We start from the raw sequence: 14,564 nt of genomic DNA, 5'->3' as shown, positions 1-14,564 counted from the left end.
CCAATATCTCTTCCATCAAAAGTATCCTAAATATTTAACTTGTTATTTACAATCGTATTTTGTATTGAAATTCGTATAGCATCATTTTATGTATCATAAAAAGAGAATAAATATATTTTAAAGTCCTCTAGGTGAGGCTATAGCCCTGCAAGACGGTCCAAAGTCCGGTTCGGGCAGAGCGGGCTTACAAATTATAAAAAAAAGGAAAAAAGTTATTTTAGAAAATAAGAGATTTTTTAAAATTAACTTTACAAAAAATATGTTTAATTTATATACATATTTTTTCCAATTAAAATTTTAGGTCGGACCTGGTTCGGATCTGATATACAATTCGGCCAGGCCGGGCAAAAAATTTAATAAAAATTTCGGTTGATTTGGGGTTTAAAATTTAATAAAAAAAATTCAGGTCAGGGTAGGCTCGGTACTAAAAATAAATATATCAAATTTATAAAACTTCAAGGTGAGGTAAGATATTAATCATAAAGAAGTTGTAATTTATTTATAAGCATTACGATTAATTTTTTTTTTAAAAATCTGGAATGAACTATAAGAAAATATAAAGTTCTAAATCGAAACTAAACCAATTTAATTTCAAAATATAAATAATAAATAGGAAAAAAAAATATAGATTTCATTAATAAGTTGGTGGAGTTAGATAGAAGAGATTTTACTAAATAAATATATGGTTATTTATTTTTGTCCTTTGTGCAAATTGATGAGTTAATTAAAAAGATAATACCTTATCTCAAGGTTTTAAAGGGTATACAAAAATGCCTCTTTCTAAAAAGCTAGATAAAAAATATATGTAGATGATAATTGAGTAATCGTTGGATGGAATATTTCAAATTAAAATTTTTTATATAAAATAATTCGATCTTTTTTATATAAATATTTTTTAACAGGTACAAAAAAAAATGATATATTATTAAATAGGTACAAAAAAAACGATAAATTATAAACATTGTAAAAATGAGTGAAAGAGAGAGAACAAAAAATATTACTAAAAAATGATTAATTAATTAATACGTGCTATATAAAATATTTCGGTATATTCGTAAATCGTTTTCAAAATGCGCTACCGTAGAAAGATATTACTACAAAATTGGAGGCCGTTTTTTGACTAATTCTTTAGGTTCCTTAGATATACGAGGAAGTTTCGAAATTTTAATAACTTTTCATTAAATTTTTAATCAGCTGATATAAAACTTTTTCAGCAACGTTAAAAAAAGATGTGAGCAAGAACGGCCACACAAATATTATTACTATAGTGATCAATAAGAAAGATAATACCATCCCCGAATTACCAAAATCAGGTCAATTAAATTATTGGTGTATGGAACTAACCCAAAAAGATCTTAACATCATGATAAATAAAATTCCAAATGATCTTTATTTTAGCCATTAAAGGGGGGTTGATCGAAATATCTTTTTCCATTATATATATTCCATGTTTTATATAAGATTAAGGCCATAGCAGTAGGTCACTAAAAATCAATTTTTTCTGGATAGAGCGATTCGAATTTATTTTAGTATGCAGGACATGTCATCACATTAATTTAGATTTGTGACATGGGATATAATTGGCCATCCTAAGAGATTGACAGTTTGTTATCGAAATTTAACTAGCCTTTAAAGTTAAAAATCGCAATATATATATATATAATTTTCTTAATCCTTAAAATTATACATATTATTTTTTTTAAAAATTGAGGACTTCCGATAAAACTAAAAAAAACTTTTTGAGAAGGGAATATTTTTGGGTGTCATTAAGAATGTTAATATTACCTCTATATTGAAATGTTAACTAAACAAAAATAATCGATAACGAATATTCGTTTTTTTAAATTTATTTTTCGAAAATAAAAATATACTATTGCTGTGTCCTAAATGCCAAAAATATAATTCGTAAATTTTCGAAACTTTAACGAAAATAAAGAAAAAGGCTATTTTTAATATAAAAATAAAACATAATTCTAGAAAATTTATATGGAAGATTTTTTTGCGAATTTTTAAACCAGGTTTAGGATAGAGCATAATATAAAAATTAAATATAGATAGCAAAAATATTTTTTTTATAAACCGGCCCAGAAAATTTGTTAAAAATAAAATTCATTTACTTCACTCATCTTTTCATATTCCTTATAAAACAATTTTTTTTAAATTAAAAATCCGAGCAAAAAAGGTATTGATTGGCTAAAATATTATTTTAAATAAAATCCGGGCCAAATCGGGTTTGAAAATATTAGAGACGGTGTGGGCCTAAAATTTGGACCTTTGCCGGTTTCTAATAAAATAAAATAGGAAATTCCCCCCAACGCCACACAATTATAGAGTATTGAAAGGACACAAGAAATAAGCCAAGCAACAAATAATATCACAGACAATTTTGTTTTCATCTAAAATCAAATCTTACCAAATAAGCATAGGCTTAAATATGGAATATGTAAATCAGCTAAAGTAGTGTTCTTGGCCCGATAAAGATTTTAGCCAAAATAACATTAAAGCGTGTAGATTTTGCATATAGATGGCAGTAGGGTTTGGACGCTTATATGCTAAATCTCTAAGCCTACTTAAAATATTATTTTGGCTAAAATCTTAATCGGGCCGTTTTTAAAAATTTAAGCTGAAGGATAAGTCGTTTTATGTGATTTTAGTTTAATTGAATCATATGAGTTTTTCTTGTTAATAAAAATATCCGCTAAAATAAATTTATCAAAAAATATTTTTTAGATAAAAAATAACCAATCGTATACTGGCAGAAAAAAACCCAATTTTTAATGAATATTTATTACAATGATTAATGTTAAATAAATAGATAGACTATATCTCTAATGTTAAATTTTAAGAAAATTTTTATACATCACGGGATTCGAACCTATGACTTGACGTTTTAAAGGAAAACGATCTTCCACTCAGCCACCTTCTATATTAAATTTTGTAATATAATCTTTGTTATATATATGTTATTATTTTGCTATTAACATATTTTTCAATTAATTTATATAATTTAAATCTTATTATGTTATATTAAAAGGAATACTAACCTCACCTCAAATTATGGTAAGAATGAATATTATTAATTTAAAATAGCAAATTAAATATATTTAGCCAATTGAAAAATAAACATTTATCTCACATTAATTTTAGCATAAGTGTTTATATTCAATCAAAGTAAAATTTAATAATTTTTATAAAATTATTTTTATATTACAATTTAGATTAAACAAATAAATTTAAATTTACCACCACAAAATATGGCAGTAAATTTTTTTTATCTCGACCACATTATGGGAGCTCTGCAAATAGTATAAAATACCTATTTATCAATATCTTCCCATGCCAAAAAATTAACCTCCCTCATTGATCGTACTTATTACAATTTAGATTTAAAAATAAATTTAAATTATATCTAGCCAATTGAAAAATAAACATTTATCTCATATTACCACCCCAAAATATGCCAGTATAAAAATTTTATCTCAACCACAATATTTGAACTCTGGAAATGACATATAACACCAATTTATCAATATCTCCCTATATTTTTGATTAAAATTTCATATATTTTACGATAAATTTAATAATATGAATAAATAATCACTAAAATTTGTCATTTATTTTATATAAAAAAATGTATTTTAAAAAAATTTCATATTATAGTCCAAGATTTTATTATTCCCGTCATTCTTGACGGGTTATCAACTAGTATTATTATAATAGGTATAAAGCCAGAATCGTTTATCGTCTATAAAAATAAATAAAATATACTAATTATGTAAGTAAAACCCGACCCGGAAAATTTGAGAAACCGGGATCGTTTAGATCAAAAAAATTATAAACCCTTGCCGGAAAAATTTTAATTGAAAATTAACAGGTTTTAAAAAAATCTTCCAATATTCGATTTCTTTTTTGAAGCTATTTACAAAATACAGCTAAAATGATTTAGAATAATTAAATTTTAAAAACGGGTGCTAGGCCGTTAAAATAAGCAAATTTAAATAACTCGGCGGGGCTGAGAAAATATGGACCGGGCTGAAAAAAAAATGCAGGAAAGGTCCGAAGCTCTCTTATATAGATAAAAACTTAGATATATACTCAATTTTATAATCGTATTATATTGCTGTAAAAAATATAAATAAACGACATTTTAAAATTAGAATGAATAAAAAATAAATTAAGCAATATTAATAATTACTGATAATAAAAGACACTTAATTAAAAAAAATGATGCAACCATTTTTTCTTGAAATGGGAAATCTCAAGTTTAACCCCAATATTATAGTCGAAAGATAAATTTGATAATTTATTATTAAAATACCAATCGGGTTTAATAAGCTTTATAAAATATTATTATTTAATACGTCGGCATAACATTTGATATTTTTATTTTTTAATATATAAACAGGATTTCGAACATAAGTAAGATATAAAATCTAGATAAGAATATACACAAGATCATGGGAGGGTTATAGCTCACATATCTAACAGTTTTCGCCGATTTCAAAATTTTAGTCCTAAAATTATGTCCTCAGCCTTACCCTGCATTCACAGTTAGAGCGAATTCGCGATATACAAAAATGAATGTAAAATTATTATATTTGCATCATATTTTGTATACTTCACCGTGATTTTCACTATGTGAATGCAGGGTTAAGAGGCTTTTTTGAGAAAAATAGTCCCAGCTTGAAGAAAGCGGAAAAAAAATTCACTGCCTAACTATATGGGGAAAAAATTATCAAAAAGCATTTTGTTGTTTTACTTACCAACAACCGAGTCATGGTCGGAAATCGGAATATATATAAATATAAAAAATAATATAATCCGCGAATTCAACTTATAATATTTGAACGATCTTCATATTATTTATCATGATTAAAATCCTGAGAATATTTTTTTTATATAGCCAAATTATATATAGGTTGCAGGCTAATTAAAAATAATGAAAAGATCATTTATTTTATAAGCAATAAGACGCATAAAAAAATTAAATATATTATTATTTTATTATAAATTTTTTTAAAAAAAAATCCCTTTAAAGTTTAATGTTAAAAGATTACTATGATATTGTTTATCAATTATTTTTATTAGTATTTAACAAAAAGGTAATAATTATATTAGCTAAGAGCGCAGTCATTATTATCATTCTATTTATTATTTACCTGTGAGATTAAATATTTGCAAAAGAAAAAAAAAATCTAAAAAACGTGTTTATTTTTTTTTAAAAAAAAGGAAATTAAATTAGTCTTATAATTTTGGAGAGAAGGGATATTATGAATTTTCGTATGGTCTCCGTAAAAAAAAACTTTTCGGAATTAGGTGACCTCGAACCCGTATAAGAATTTCCGGGGTTGGGCTCAGCTTCAAGTTCAAAATAACATTCTGAACACGGTTAGAAAGGGGGGATTTAGCGAAAACGCGTCTTAAGGTGTATGGTAGAGGTTTGCTTAGGATATGGTAAATAAAGATTAACCAATGGTCTCATCTTAGATAAAGTAGGCTGATTATTTTTGTTGGAATAGAAAGATAAAGGAGGTTACGTATCTAAAAATGATACTAGAAATTTATTTTATAATTTGTATCATTCAAAAAATCATCCATTAAAATAGGATTTAAACAAAACGAACATAAAATATAAATTTTGAACAGATTTAAAGTTTTTCATATCAGCTTGGATCCCTCACGCCTTTCAGCGTTCTATAAAACCATAGTGACTTGTATTTGCTATACGTTTTTCTAATGAAGAGTATAACCAAGTAATAGCGTCATGGACTAAGTTGTTAGAATTTCTAATGATAAGGGCAAAAAAAACTGTATTCGTTTTTTCTTTAATCAAGTGGACCTGAGTTATTTCGACATCTTCCATTTGCATTAATGTTATTTTTGGATAATACCATGAATAAATTATTAATAGACATTTATTGATAAATTTCTGTAAATTCTTGGTTTCAGTTTTGTCCATATGTCGGTATAGTATGATAGTAGAATTGAAGGAAAATATAAACACGGATATCTCCCTTGTTTTCTCAAGTTTGTAAAAAGCCGCTCTGGCGTTCAGTATTCGGATTTTGAGTTCCTCCTTACAACTATCTTTATTTTCTAAGGTCAACAAAGGTATTAAACTATTTTCACTACTTTGACCGTCTCATGTTCCATTAAAAAAATTTTTATTAAAGGCGTAAGGGGCGAAGGGGAGTATGACTGTTTTACTGAAATTTATATCTAGACCTACTTTATAAGGCTGTAGGATTTAAGTATTTATATTAGATTTCTGGTTTCTACTAAGCTCTTCGTTATTATTACAATATCGTCAGCGTAATATATATCAACCTATTTTCTGTTGTGACATGGATCATTTGATCTTAGTTCTAACAAGTTTGCGACTTACTAATGTGTTTTTTATTATTCCTTCATAACCAAATTAAATGATAAAAGAAGAAATAATGCAACCTGGCTTATCAATCCTTTTTATTCCTAAACGAGGCAGATACTTTGTTATTAATTTTAAAATAGGCGAAAAGACAACTATACTGATTTCTTAGAATTTTAATTATATTATTATCGATGTCACATTCTAATAGCGATTAATCATTTTTGCATAATTATTATCAAAGATAATAATGGTTCCATTTATATTTTCCCCATGGGCGATATGCATGTTTTTAGAAAGAGATTTATTGTAGATGAGGATACGATTTTGTTTTAGCAAAACCAAGAAGAGGACCTGTAATTTTTTGGGGAAATTGTAAATTGACACGTTCCAATCTAATGGCATTTTCACTGTGTCAAATTTTATTGAAAATTATCAATTGAAATTGGAATACCGCTGTGAGATGAAAAAAACAAGGGAGGTTGTAAAGAGGAACTCAAAATTTGTACAAAGAACGCCAAAGCGGCCTTTTATAAATATTTTAAACTTTGAAAGGCAAATGAGCTATCTATGTTTACGAGACTTCGTATCTTCAATTCTACCATTATTCGTATTCTTCTTTACGGATGTGATATATGGGAAATAAACAATACTGAAATAAAAAACGACAGACTTTCATTAATAAATGTTTAAAAATAATAAATGGTTCCAAAAATCATATCAAATGTCAAGCTTTGTAAGTCTAAATACACTCAGGTTCATATGACCATAATAAAAAAACAAATTATTTGCCCACATTATAAAAAACTACAAAAACTTAGTCAATGATGTCATCACTTGGTTAAACTCGTTTAACGGAAAAACGTATAACAAATACAAGACATTATCGTTTTGTAGAGGGATAAAAGACGTAATGAAATTTAAATATGAAACAATTTCTAAAACTGAATCATAACAAGAGATCGATAAAATGAACTTCTAAAAATCAATCGAACTCCTTAAATAAATGCACTATTTTCAAGATACAATTTAATTTTTGCTAGGCCCTATCCTGTTTTTAAATATTTTCTTACCAATATATGTATTTTCAAATATTGCATAAATGTGTTGTAGATTCTATAATATAATAAGGATATCATATAAAACATTTAAATAATATTAGAGCTAGTGATCTGCATCGGGCCTATTTATTAAGCCCGGTCCGGCCCGAAATACCGGCCCAGCCCGAATCTGAAATTGTTTAAATTTACCGCCCCGGCCCGGCCCGAATTTATTTAAATATAGAAATTAATATTTATAATTACTCAAAATAAATGATATATGTTATATGGCGTCTAGTTTCTATAAATAAAATAAAATATTTTTATTTTACATTAAGAATTCAACATAAAATTGATAAATTTAGATATATTAAAAAAAATTTTCAAAGCCCGATCCAACCTGGCCCAAATTTTTTAAAAAATATTTGGCCCAGCCAGAACCCGATTGGGCCGGGCCTACTTTTGCAGATTTCTAATTAGAACAATTAATATTATGCCAAAAAAATATTCTTAATATTTTAGTGTTTTTATCGATTTTTAGTTTACCTTGAAAGCGAAAACTTGGCATTCCAATTTAAACAGATGTAGATTAGTCTTAGTGATATTTGCTTAAATTTTATAAAAATCGAAGATACTCCTTATTTTTTTTACAGGATTTCAAACTTAGAATGGGATTAAATCGATCGCCAGTTTTAAAAAATTGTATGAATACACTTTATTTTGATATTAAAATAATTATTTAAAATTTTGTAGTTTTATAAAAAAAAATAATTGAATGACAATTCATAAGCTTAATAAGTCATGTCTCATACTTCGATATCCAAAAATATAAGAGCGAGGATGCCAAAATTATCACTGCTTTAGTTATGGTATTTTAGTTTGTATATGTTACAGGTATTAATTTAAATAGAAAAATCGAATGTATTTTTTTGGTGAAAGTTTAATTTGCATTGTAAATTAATTCATTTTTTGGAATTTATTATTATGCAAACTATAATCTAGACATTTTTTTCATATTACTATAAAATTTACATAATAATTATAAAGTTTATAAATACCAAAAATATTAAATTTTTTACATTAATATTATTTATAGCAAAATTTCATTATTTAACTGTTATTAATATTTTTATCCAATTTTTTTTTATATTTTAACTGTTATAAATATTTTATAGAATATTGTGTAAATTATTTAAATTTATTATAAATTAAAGAAAAGTATACAAAATTTCACCCAAATCCCAAGATGTACCGCCAAAATCATGTTTTTTTGAATAGATTCATGGGACCCTATTAAATCTAAACGTTCATTAAACGATGCTCTCTAAGGATTATATATGAATAGAGTATGGAATTCATTGGAATTCGATTTTTAACCTGAAAAATCTTATTTAATTGGAAATGCATTCCAAAGAGTCCACTATGTAAATCTAACATTTTATATAAAATATAAAAGTTTATGGCAAAAATTTCGAAATTTTTTAAGTAGGTAGTTTAGACATACTGGAATACATTTCCGAAGAAATCGAAATTTTTTAAATTTAAAAATTTGCCCTTGGTAAATGATATAAATTTAAGATATACCGAACTCAAAGGATTCAATATTCTAATACGACATACAAATTGGTGATATTGATATAAATTTGAGTATCGAAAAACATCTCTCACCACTAACTTAAAAAGATTATCTAAAGCTCATGTTATAATAATATTAAAATATTTGAAAATTAGTTTAAAAAAAAATTGCTCCTAACACTAAATAATGAGGACTAAACTGTTGAATTTATTCATGAATGATAAAATGTGGGATGCACTATTTATTTTCTACCGCAAAAAGAAAATGCTTCAAAGTTGTAGACAATATTATACAGTGAAACTTCCATATGATTACCATTAAAAGGCCTAAGTATTGAGTAAGATAAAAAGGTAGTCAACCTATAGAACATTTTTGATAAACTTTTTAAATAAATTATTTCGAATTTATAAAAAAAAAAAATTTAGCGTTACCCAAATAAATTGCGAATTTCTGAATTCAAGAATGTTCTTGCCTTGGTGTATCTATCTAATGTGGATTAGGGAGAATATTAACCGAAGAACTAATTTTTTTTTTATTATTTATTAAAGAAATATATTTATTCGATCACAATGCGAAATATCGATTTTTTTAAAGATCCGATGAAAATGTAATGGCACATAAAAAATAGTCATATAATTATTTTATTATAAAGTAATTAATAATTTAATATTGATTGATGATCATCTTCGTACTTTTATTTATATTATTTTTTTATAAAATTTATTAGATATAGATAAAATAATATTTTTTAAAAAAAATTAAATATTTTTAATTTTAGTTACATAATATCAATTTACTGTTATAATAATGTTAATAATAAATAAACTAGATAAATTTTAAAAAAAATTGATGCAGTAGTAGAATAAAGATATCTTCTCCGTACATTAAAAGACAGAAAATATTTATAATTATTTTTTAAATATTTATGTATGGGTCAAGGATAAATTACAATTTGTTTTTTTTTGTTAAAATTTTATCAACACCATAATAATATATACTATATTTAGAAAACATATCAATCAATTGGAAATAATACATTTTTAACCCCGCCCCCTCTCAAACTTTCGCTTGATCATTAAAAAAATTTAACAGCAATACCAAAAACTTGGAGAGGGCTTTAAGTCCAGATATTACAGACCCGCCTTTGACTATGCCATGTTTTTTATAGACTATGTGGGTTTTCTCTTTTTTAATATTATAAAGACTTTTTACCTAAAAATTTTGAATTATAAGCCATTATATAAAAAAATTATTAACCCTTACATATTTTTCTTATAAATGATCGTTTATAGCACATATAATGTATAAATTTTTTGGCAGAGGGGAAGTGTGAAGAAGGTTGGGGGGGGGGTGATTTATTAGCTTAATTTAATATTTAAAGAGAACTGGCAAATTTCCGTAGCAAAGGGGAATTTCCCCTTGAATATTTCCATAATTAATACTTAAAAATCGATTAGAGCAGCATTCAAATAATTCCCGGCAGCATAGCTACTAGTGTTGTTAAATAGCGCAATTTGGGTCAATTTTTTAGAAAGTCCGATTAAGATTTTTAGCTAAAATATATTATGCAAGCCTCGAGATTTGGCAAATGGAGGTTAAAACCTTTATACCATTTATGAGCAAAATCTCCAGGCTTACATGTTTTGGCTAAAATCTTAATCGGGGTTTTTAACAACACTCACCACCTATAGAATAAATTATAAAAATATTTTTCTTCTGGTAACACTTCAAAAGGCTTTATAAATTTTAGTTTTTAATTGCTACTAAATATAACAATTATTATAGAAAAAAGTATGAATATTTTTTTTAATAATTTAATTAAAACGAAATAAAAATCATAATGATACACGCGAGAGAAAAATCGATAAATGTATCGATTAATAAAGGAATTTGAGAGAAGGAGAATCGTTTTTTTTGTTTGCTTAGAATTAGAAGGTGGTAGTTTAGTCTTTATCGAAAAACTTGATTCAGCCTGGTTTTTTTGAAAAAAGGGACCAAATCACGATTTTAGTTAAAAAATATTACCCAAGACTCGAGATTCTGGGTATAGATGACAAAAAGGGTTGACACTTTTTGGCCAATCTGGAGATAGGCATTTGGTTAAAATCATAGAAGGTCTCTTTACACTATTGGTTATTTAATAATGGAATTTCGAGTAGAAGCTCGGCTTATCTAACGTCAAATCCTTAAAGTGAGAAGGGGCTTGTGTATAATTTTAAAATAAAATTTGTTTTATTGTGGGCTAAAATTTCCCCTTTATCAATTGGGAGGCAGAAGAAAGAAAACTTATGGAAGAAGGGGGGGGGATACCATCAATTAAAATCAAAATGGTAACATTTTTTAAAAAAAAATATATAACAATGCTTATCGATTTTGTTGTATTTTATATATTTTTCTTTTCGCGGAAAAATTATTATTTTCAAGGAGACTCCAAAAATATTATATTGTTTTGTAAACGCTCTGTCGTTCAAACAAAACAAAAAATTTGTTCATTTTTTTAAAAAAAAAATTCTAAGCGGTCGTGTTATAAGTTATCAGATAGGTTTAAAAACGAACATAAATTATAAATAATCGTTAACATTAAAATTGTAATTTAGAGGATAATAACCGGTATTTAGAGACCGATCGATATTGCGATATCAAGAAACGATTTTTAATAGATAGGGAAACGACTAAACCATAAATTCGAACCATAACGAATATTGGTTTTGATTAAGATATAATAACGGTTCAAGGTTCGTAAAAAATATTACAATAAATTTTTTTTTGGTTTACTTTATTTGAATATTTATAGATAAGGTTTAAACTTTTAAAATCCAGGTCATACCTCTTAGAATTATATAAAGATGAAAGCATAAAATGTTTTCCGTATACAATTAAAATATTTTCAAGATTCCCCTCTGTAAAATTATATTTATAAGTGTAAAGATAAATTCTATAATTGAGAATGATAAAATTCTATAGGGTAATTTTGGTAGCTGGCATCATCAAATAATATAAAAATATTTATCGATACTTATCAATCACCAAAACTGATTAATAAATAATATTTGAAAGAGTTAAGATATAGAGAGGTTTAAACCAGTTTCAAATACCTTCCTAAAGGTCCAGTATAAACGCCTCATGTTACATAAATAATAACAGTTAGTACTGGTTTAACCATTCAGTTCTGGTAAAAATATAATAAATATAAATAATTTTTATTACTCATTATATTGATACTACCAGCACAATACAAATAAGATGTATTAATGATTAAACTTAGATGTAATGTATATTTGATTTATATATTATAAAGATCATTGAAAAATTTGTTTATATTATAAATAATTGTGTATTTTTTTTTATAAATCCTGGTCAGGGAATTATTTATTTAACCAGAACAAAATTGATCTTGTTCTGGGTACATTGCAACTGCCTTTGTAAAAAATAAATAACTTTGGACTGTTGCATCTTAATATATTAATGATTTACAATTAAAAAAAAACACTTTGAGCATTAAAGTAAAAAGAATGAAAATATAGAAAAATAATATACTCCCAACATCAGTTTTAAATAAGTACATGGATTTTAAAATTTGTAAAGGAATAATTGGATTACCTTTTTTAAAAAAACCTTTAAGGCTCTAATGTATATAGCAATGTTTAACATAATTTTTTAAAAAGATTCCTGGGGATCAAAATGCACTGCCAATAAAAATGCTTATAAATATAATTAATGTAATATAAAATAGTAACTTTTTTGATTTTAATTTTAATGATGGATAACAATAATTAATGATTCAGTAAAATAAGTTACTACTCTAAAATTAAATCCTTGAATAAAATTATTATATTAGGCTTGGCATATTTAAATCAATGGTTTTTTTTGGAATTAAAATCATGATTTACTTGATTTTTTTAATTATAAAGATTTAAATAAAAATATTGTTTAATCAAATAAACCATTTATTTTTTATTTGTTCCATCTCTATAGAGTTGAATCCTAGAACATTGGCAAAATCCTTAAAATATCTGCACAAGTATTTAGGATGATTTATTTAAAAAAAAAGAATTTGTTAAACTTGATTGAATTCTTAATAAATTTAGCCAGTAGCATCTTTATGGGGGGGGGGGGAGTTTAAGCCTCCTGAAAGTTTTAAAAATGCCTCAAAAAAGACGTTTTGAAAAGATAGCTACAAAAAAATCTAGGTAATTTTAAAAATATTATTTAAACACACTCAGATTGTATAAGCTAAACCATCGAGTTTAGCCTATGATATTTATGATTTTTCATATGTAAACTTAAGTATAATTAAGTTCATATTAAAGGGAAATTAATAACAGAATTTATTCTTACTTAAAATCTTTGAAACTAATAAGAAATAAAAGATAAATATTAGAAAATTTATTTTTTATATGATTTTAAAATATTATATTAAACCAGAATTTTTTAAAATGCATCATATAACATTCAAATATTAATCATTGACTGAATTAACTTTTAAAATTATATTTCTATATATTAATATTATAATAAATGAGTATATTTATATAATATGGACTATTTTTTATTTGTAGGTAGTGTTAGATTAATAGATATAAACAAATATAAATATTTTTTAAATGGAATATATTTCTGAAAAAAGGTAAGTATAAATTTAAACTCAAAAACAAATATTTATTAAAGATATAACTTACAAATTTTGAAATGCACTACGAGAAATAAAAAGTATCTTATATATCAACGAGGGCAGATTCATATTTTTAATTATTATTAATTATAAACTATAGATTTTTAAAGAAGTTATAATATTTTTATCATGTTCGAAATTAAGGGACAATTATATATTCCACTTATAATATAAACGGTCTTTATAATAAAATCTCTATCCTTACTAAATTACTCTCTAATGAGAATATGGAAATAAAAGCTGTATTTAAAGATTTTACATCGTTAAGTTCTGGAACTAATATGAATAAATAGTCCGGAGTGGCATTTTTAATTAAAAATAATATCTGCCAATATATCAGGAAGTTTATCCCTATTTCGGAAAGAATGGCAGCCCTTTACATTAATACAGCCTTCAAACCTACTATCATCATAAATATTTACTCGCCCCCAACCCCGAGGGAAAGAATGCTTTTTTTTGATGAGTTAAACAACATTATTGATTCACTACCCAAGAGATACAACCTGATTATTCTTGGCGATTTCAATACTAAAATCGGTAAAATGGAGTTTTACTTAACAAACAACACTATTGGTAATGCTACGCTATCTTGCCAAAATAATTCTGACAGCTTGTCTTTATTAGAACTATGTAAAAGTAAGGGCCTTAAAATAGAAAATACTTTTTTTCAACATAAGATTCAACACACTTTTACTTTCTATAGAAATAAATATTCCTCACCAATTGATTTTATTTTGTCAAACATTCACAACTGGTTTTTGGATGTGAGAGCGATTACTACAGTTAACATCTCTGACCACAAAATGGTGAAAGGACATTTAATGATCAATAGTGAATTGTGGAGAAACAAAAATACTTTATGTGCATCTAAGAGAGTAGCTCCCTGCCAACTAAGCTTTCGGGAAAACT

At 25.5% G+C, this 14,564-nt stretch overlaps 1 protein-coding gene across 3 annotated transcripts in view; it reads right to left on the bottom strand.

Moving 5' to 3' along the window:
* LOC135930218 (sodium/potassium-transporting ATPase subunit alpha-B-like) overlaps positions 1 to 13,715 on the bottom strand; it is a 36,044-nt gene extending 22,329 nt beyond the window's left edge. The window contains exon 1 of one of the 3 annotated variants that reach the window (XM_065467001.1): positions 13,663 to 13,715. Coding sequence is in view for 1 of the 3 variants with exons in the window: in XM_065466999.1 (XP_065323071.1) it covers positions 4,764 to 4,778 (15 nt within the window). In the remaining 2 variants the exon portion in view is untranslated. Of the gene's footprint in view, positions 1 to 4,763; positions 4,939 to 9,414; positions 9,505 to 13,662 lie in introns of those variants that run through there. The other 2 variants (XM_065467002.1, XM_065466999.1) reach the window with 2 other exon arrangements.
* Between the last annotated feature and the right edge of the window lie 849 nt (positions 13,716 to 14,564).

Source organism: Gordionus sp. m RMFG-2023, chromosome 5 (assembly GCF_954871325.1).
Source record: "Gordionus sp. m RMFG-2023 chromosome 5, tfGorSpeb1-WG-v2, whole genome shotgun sequence".
NCBI classification, from domain to species: domain Eukaryota; kingdom Metazoa; phylum Nematomorpha; class Gordioida; order Chordodea; family Parachordodidae; genus Gordionus; species Gordionus sp. m RMFG-2023.
Note: the sequence above shows the minus strand (reverse complement) of the source record. Positions and strands in the feature narration are given on the sequence as shown.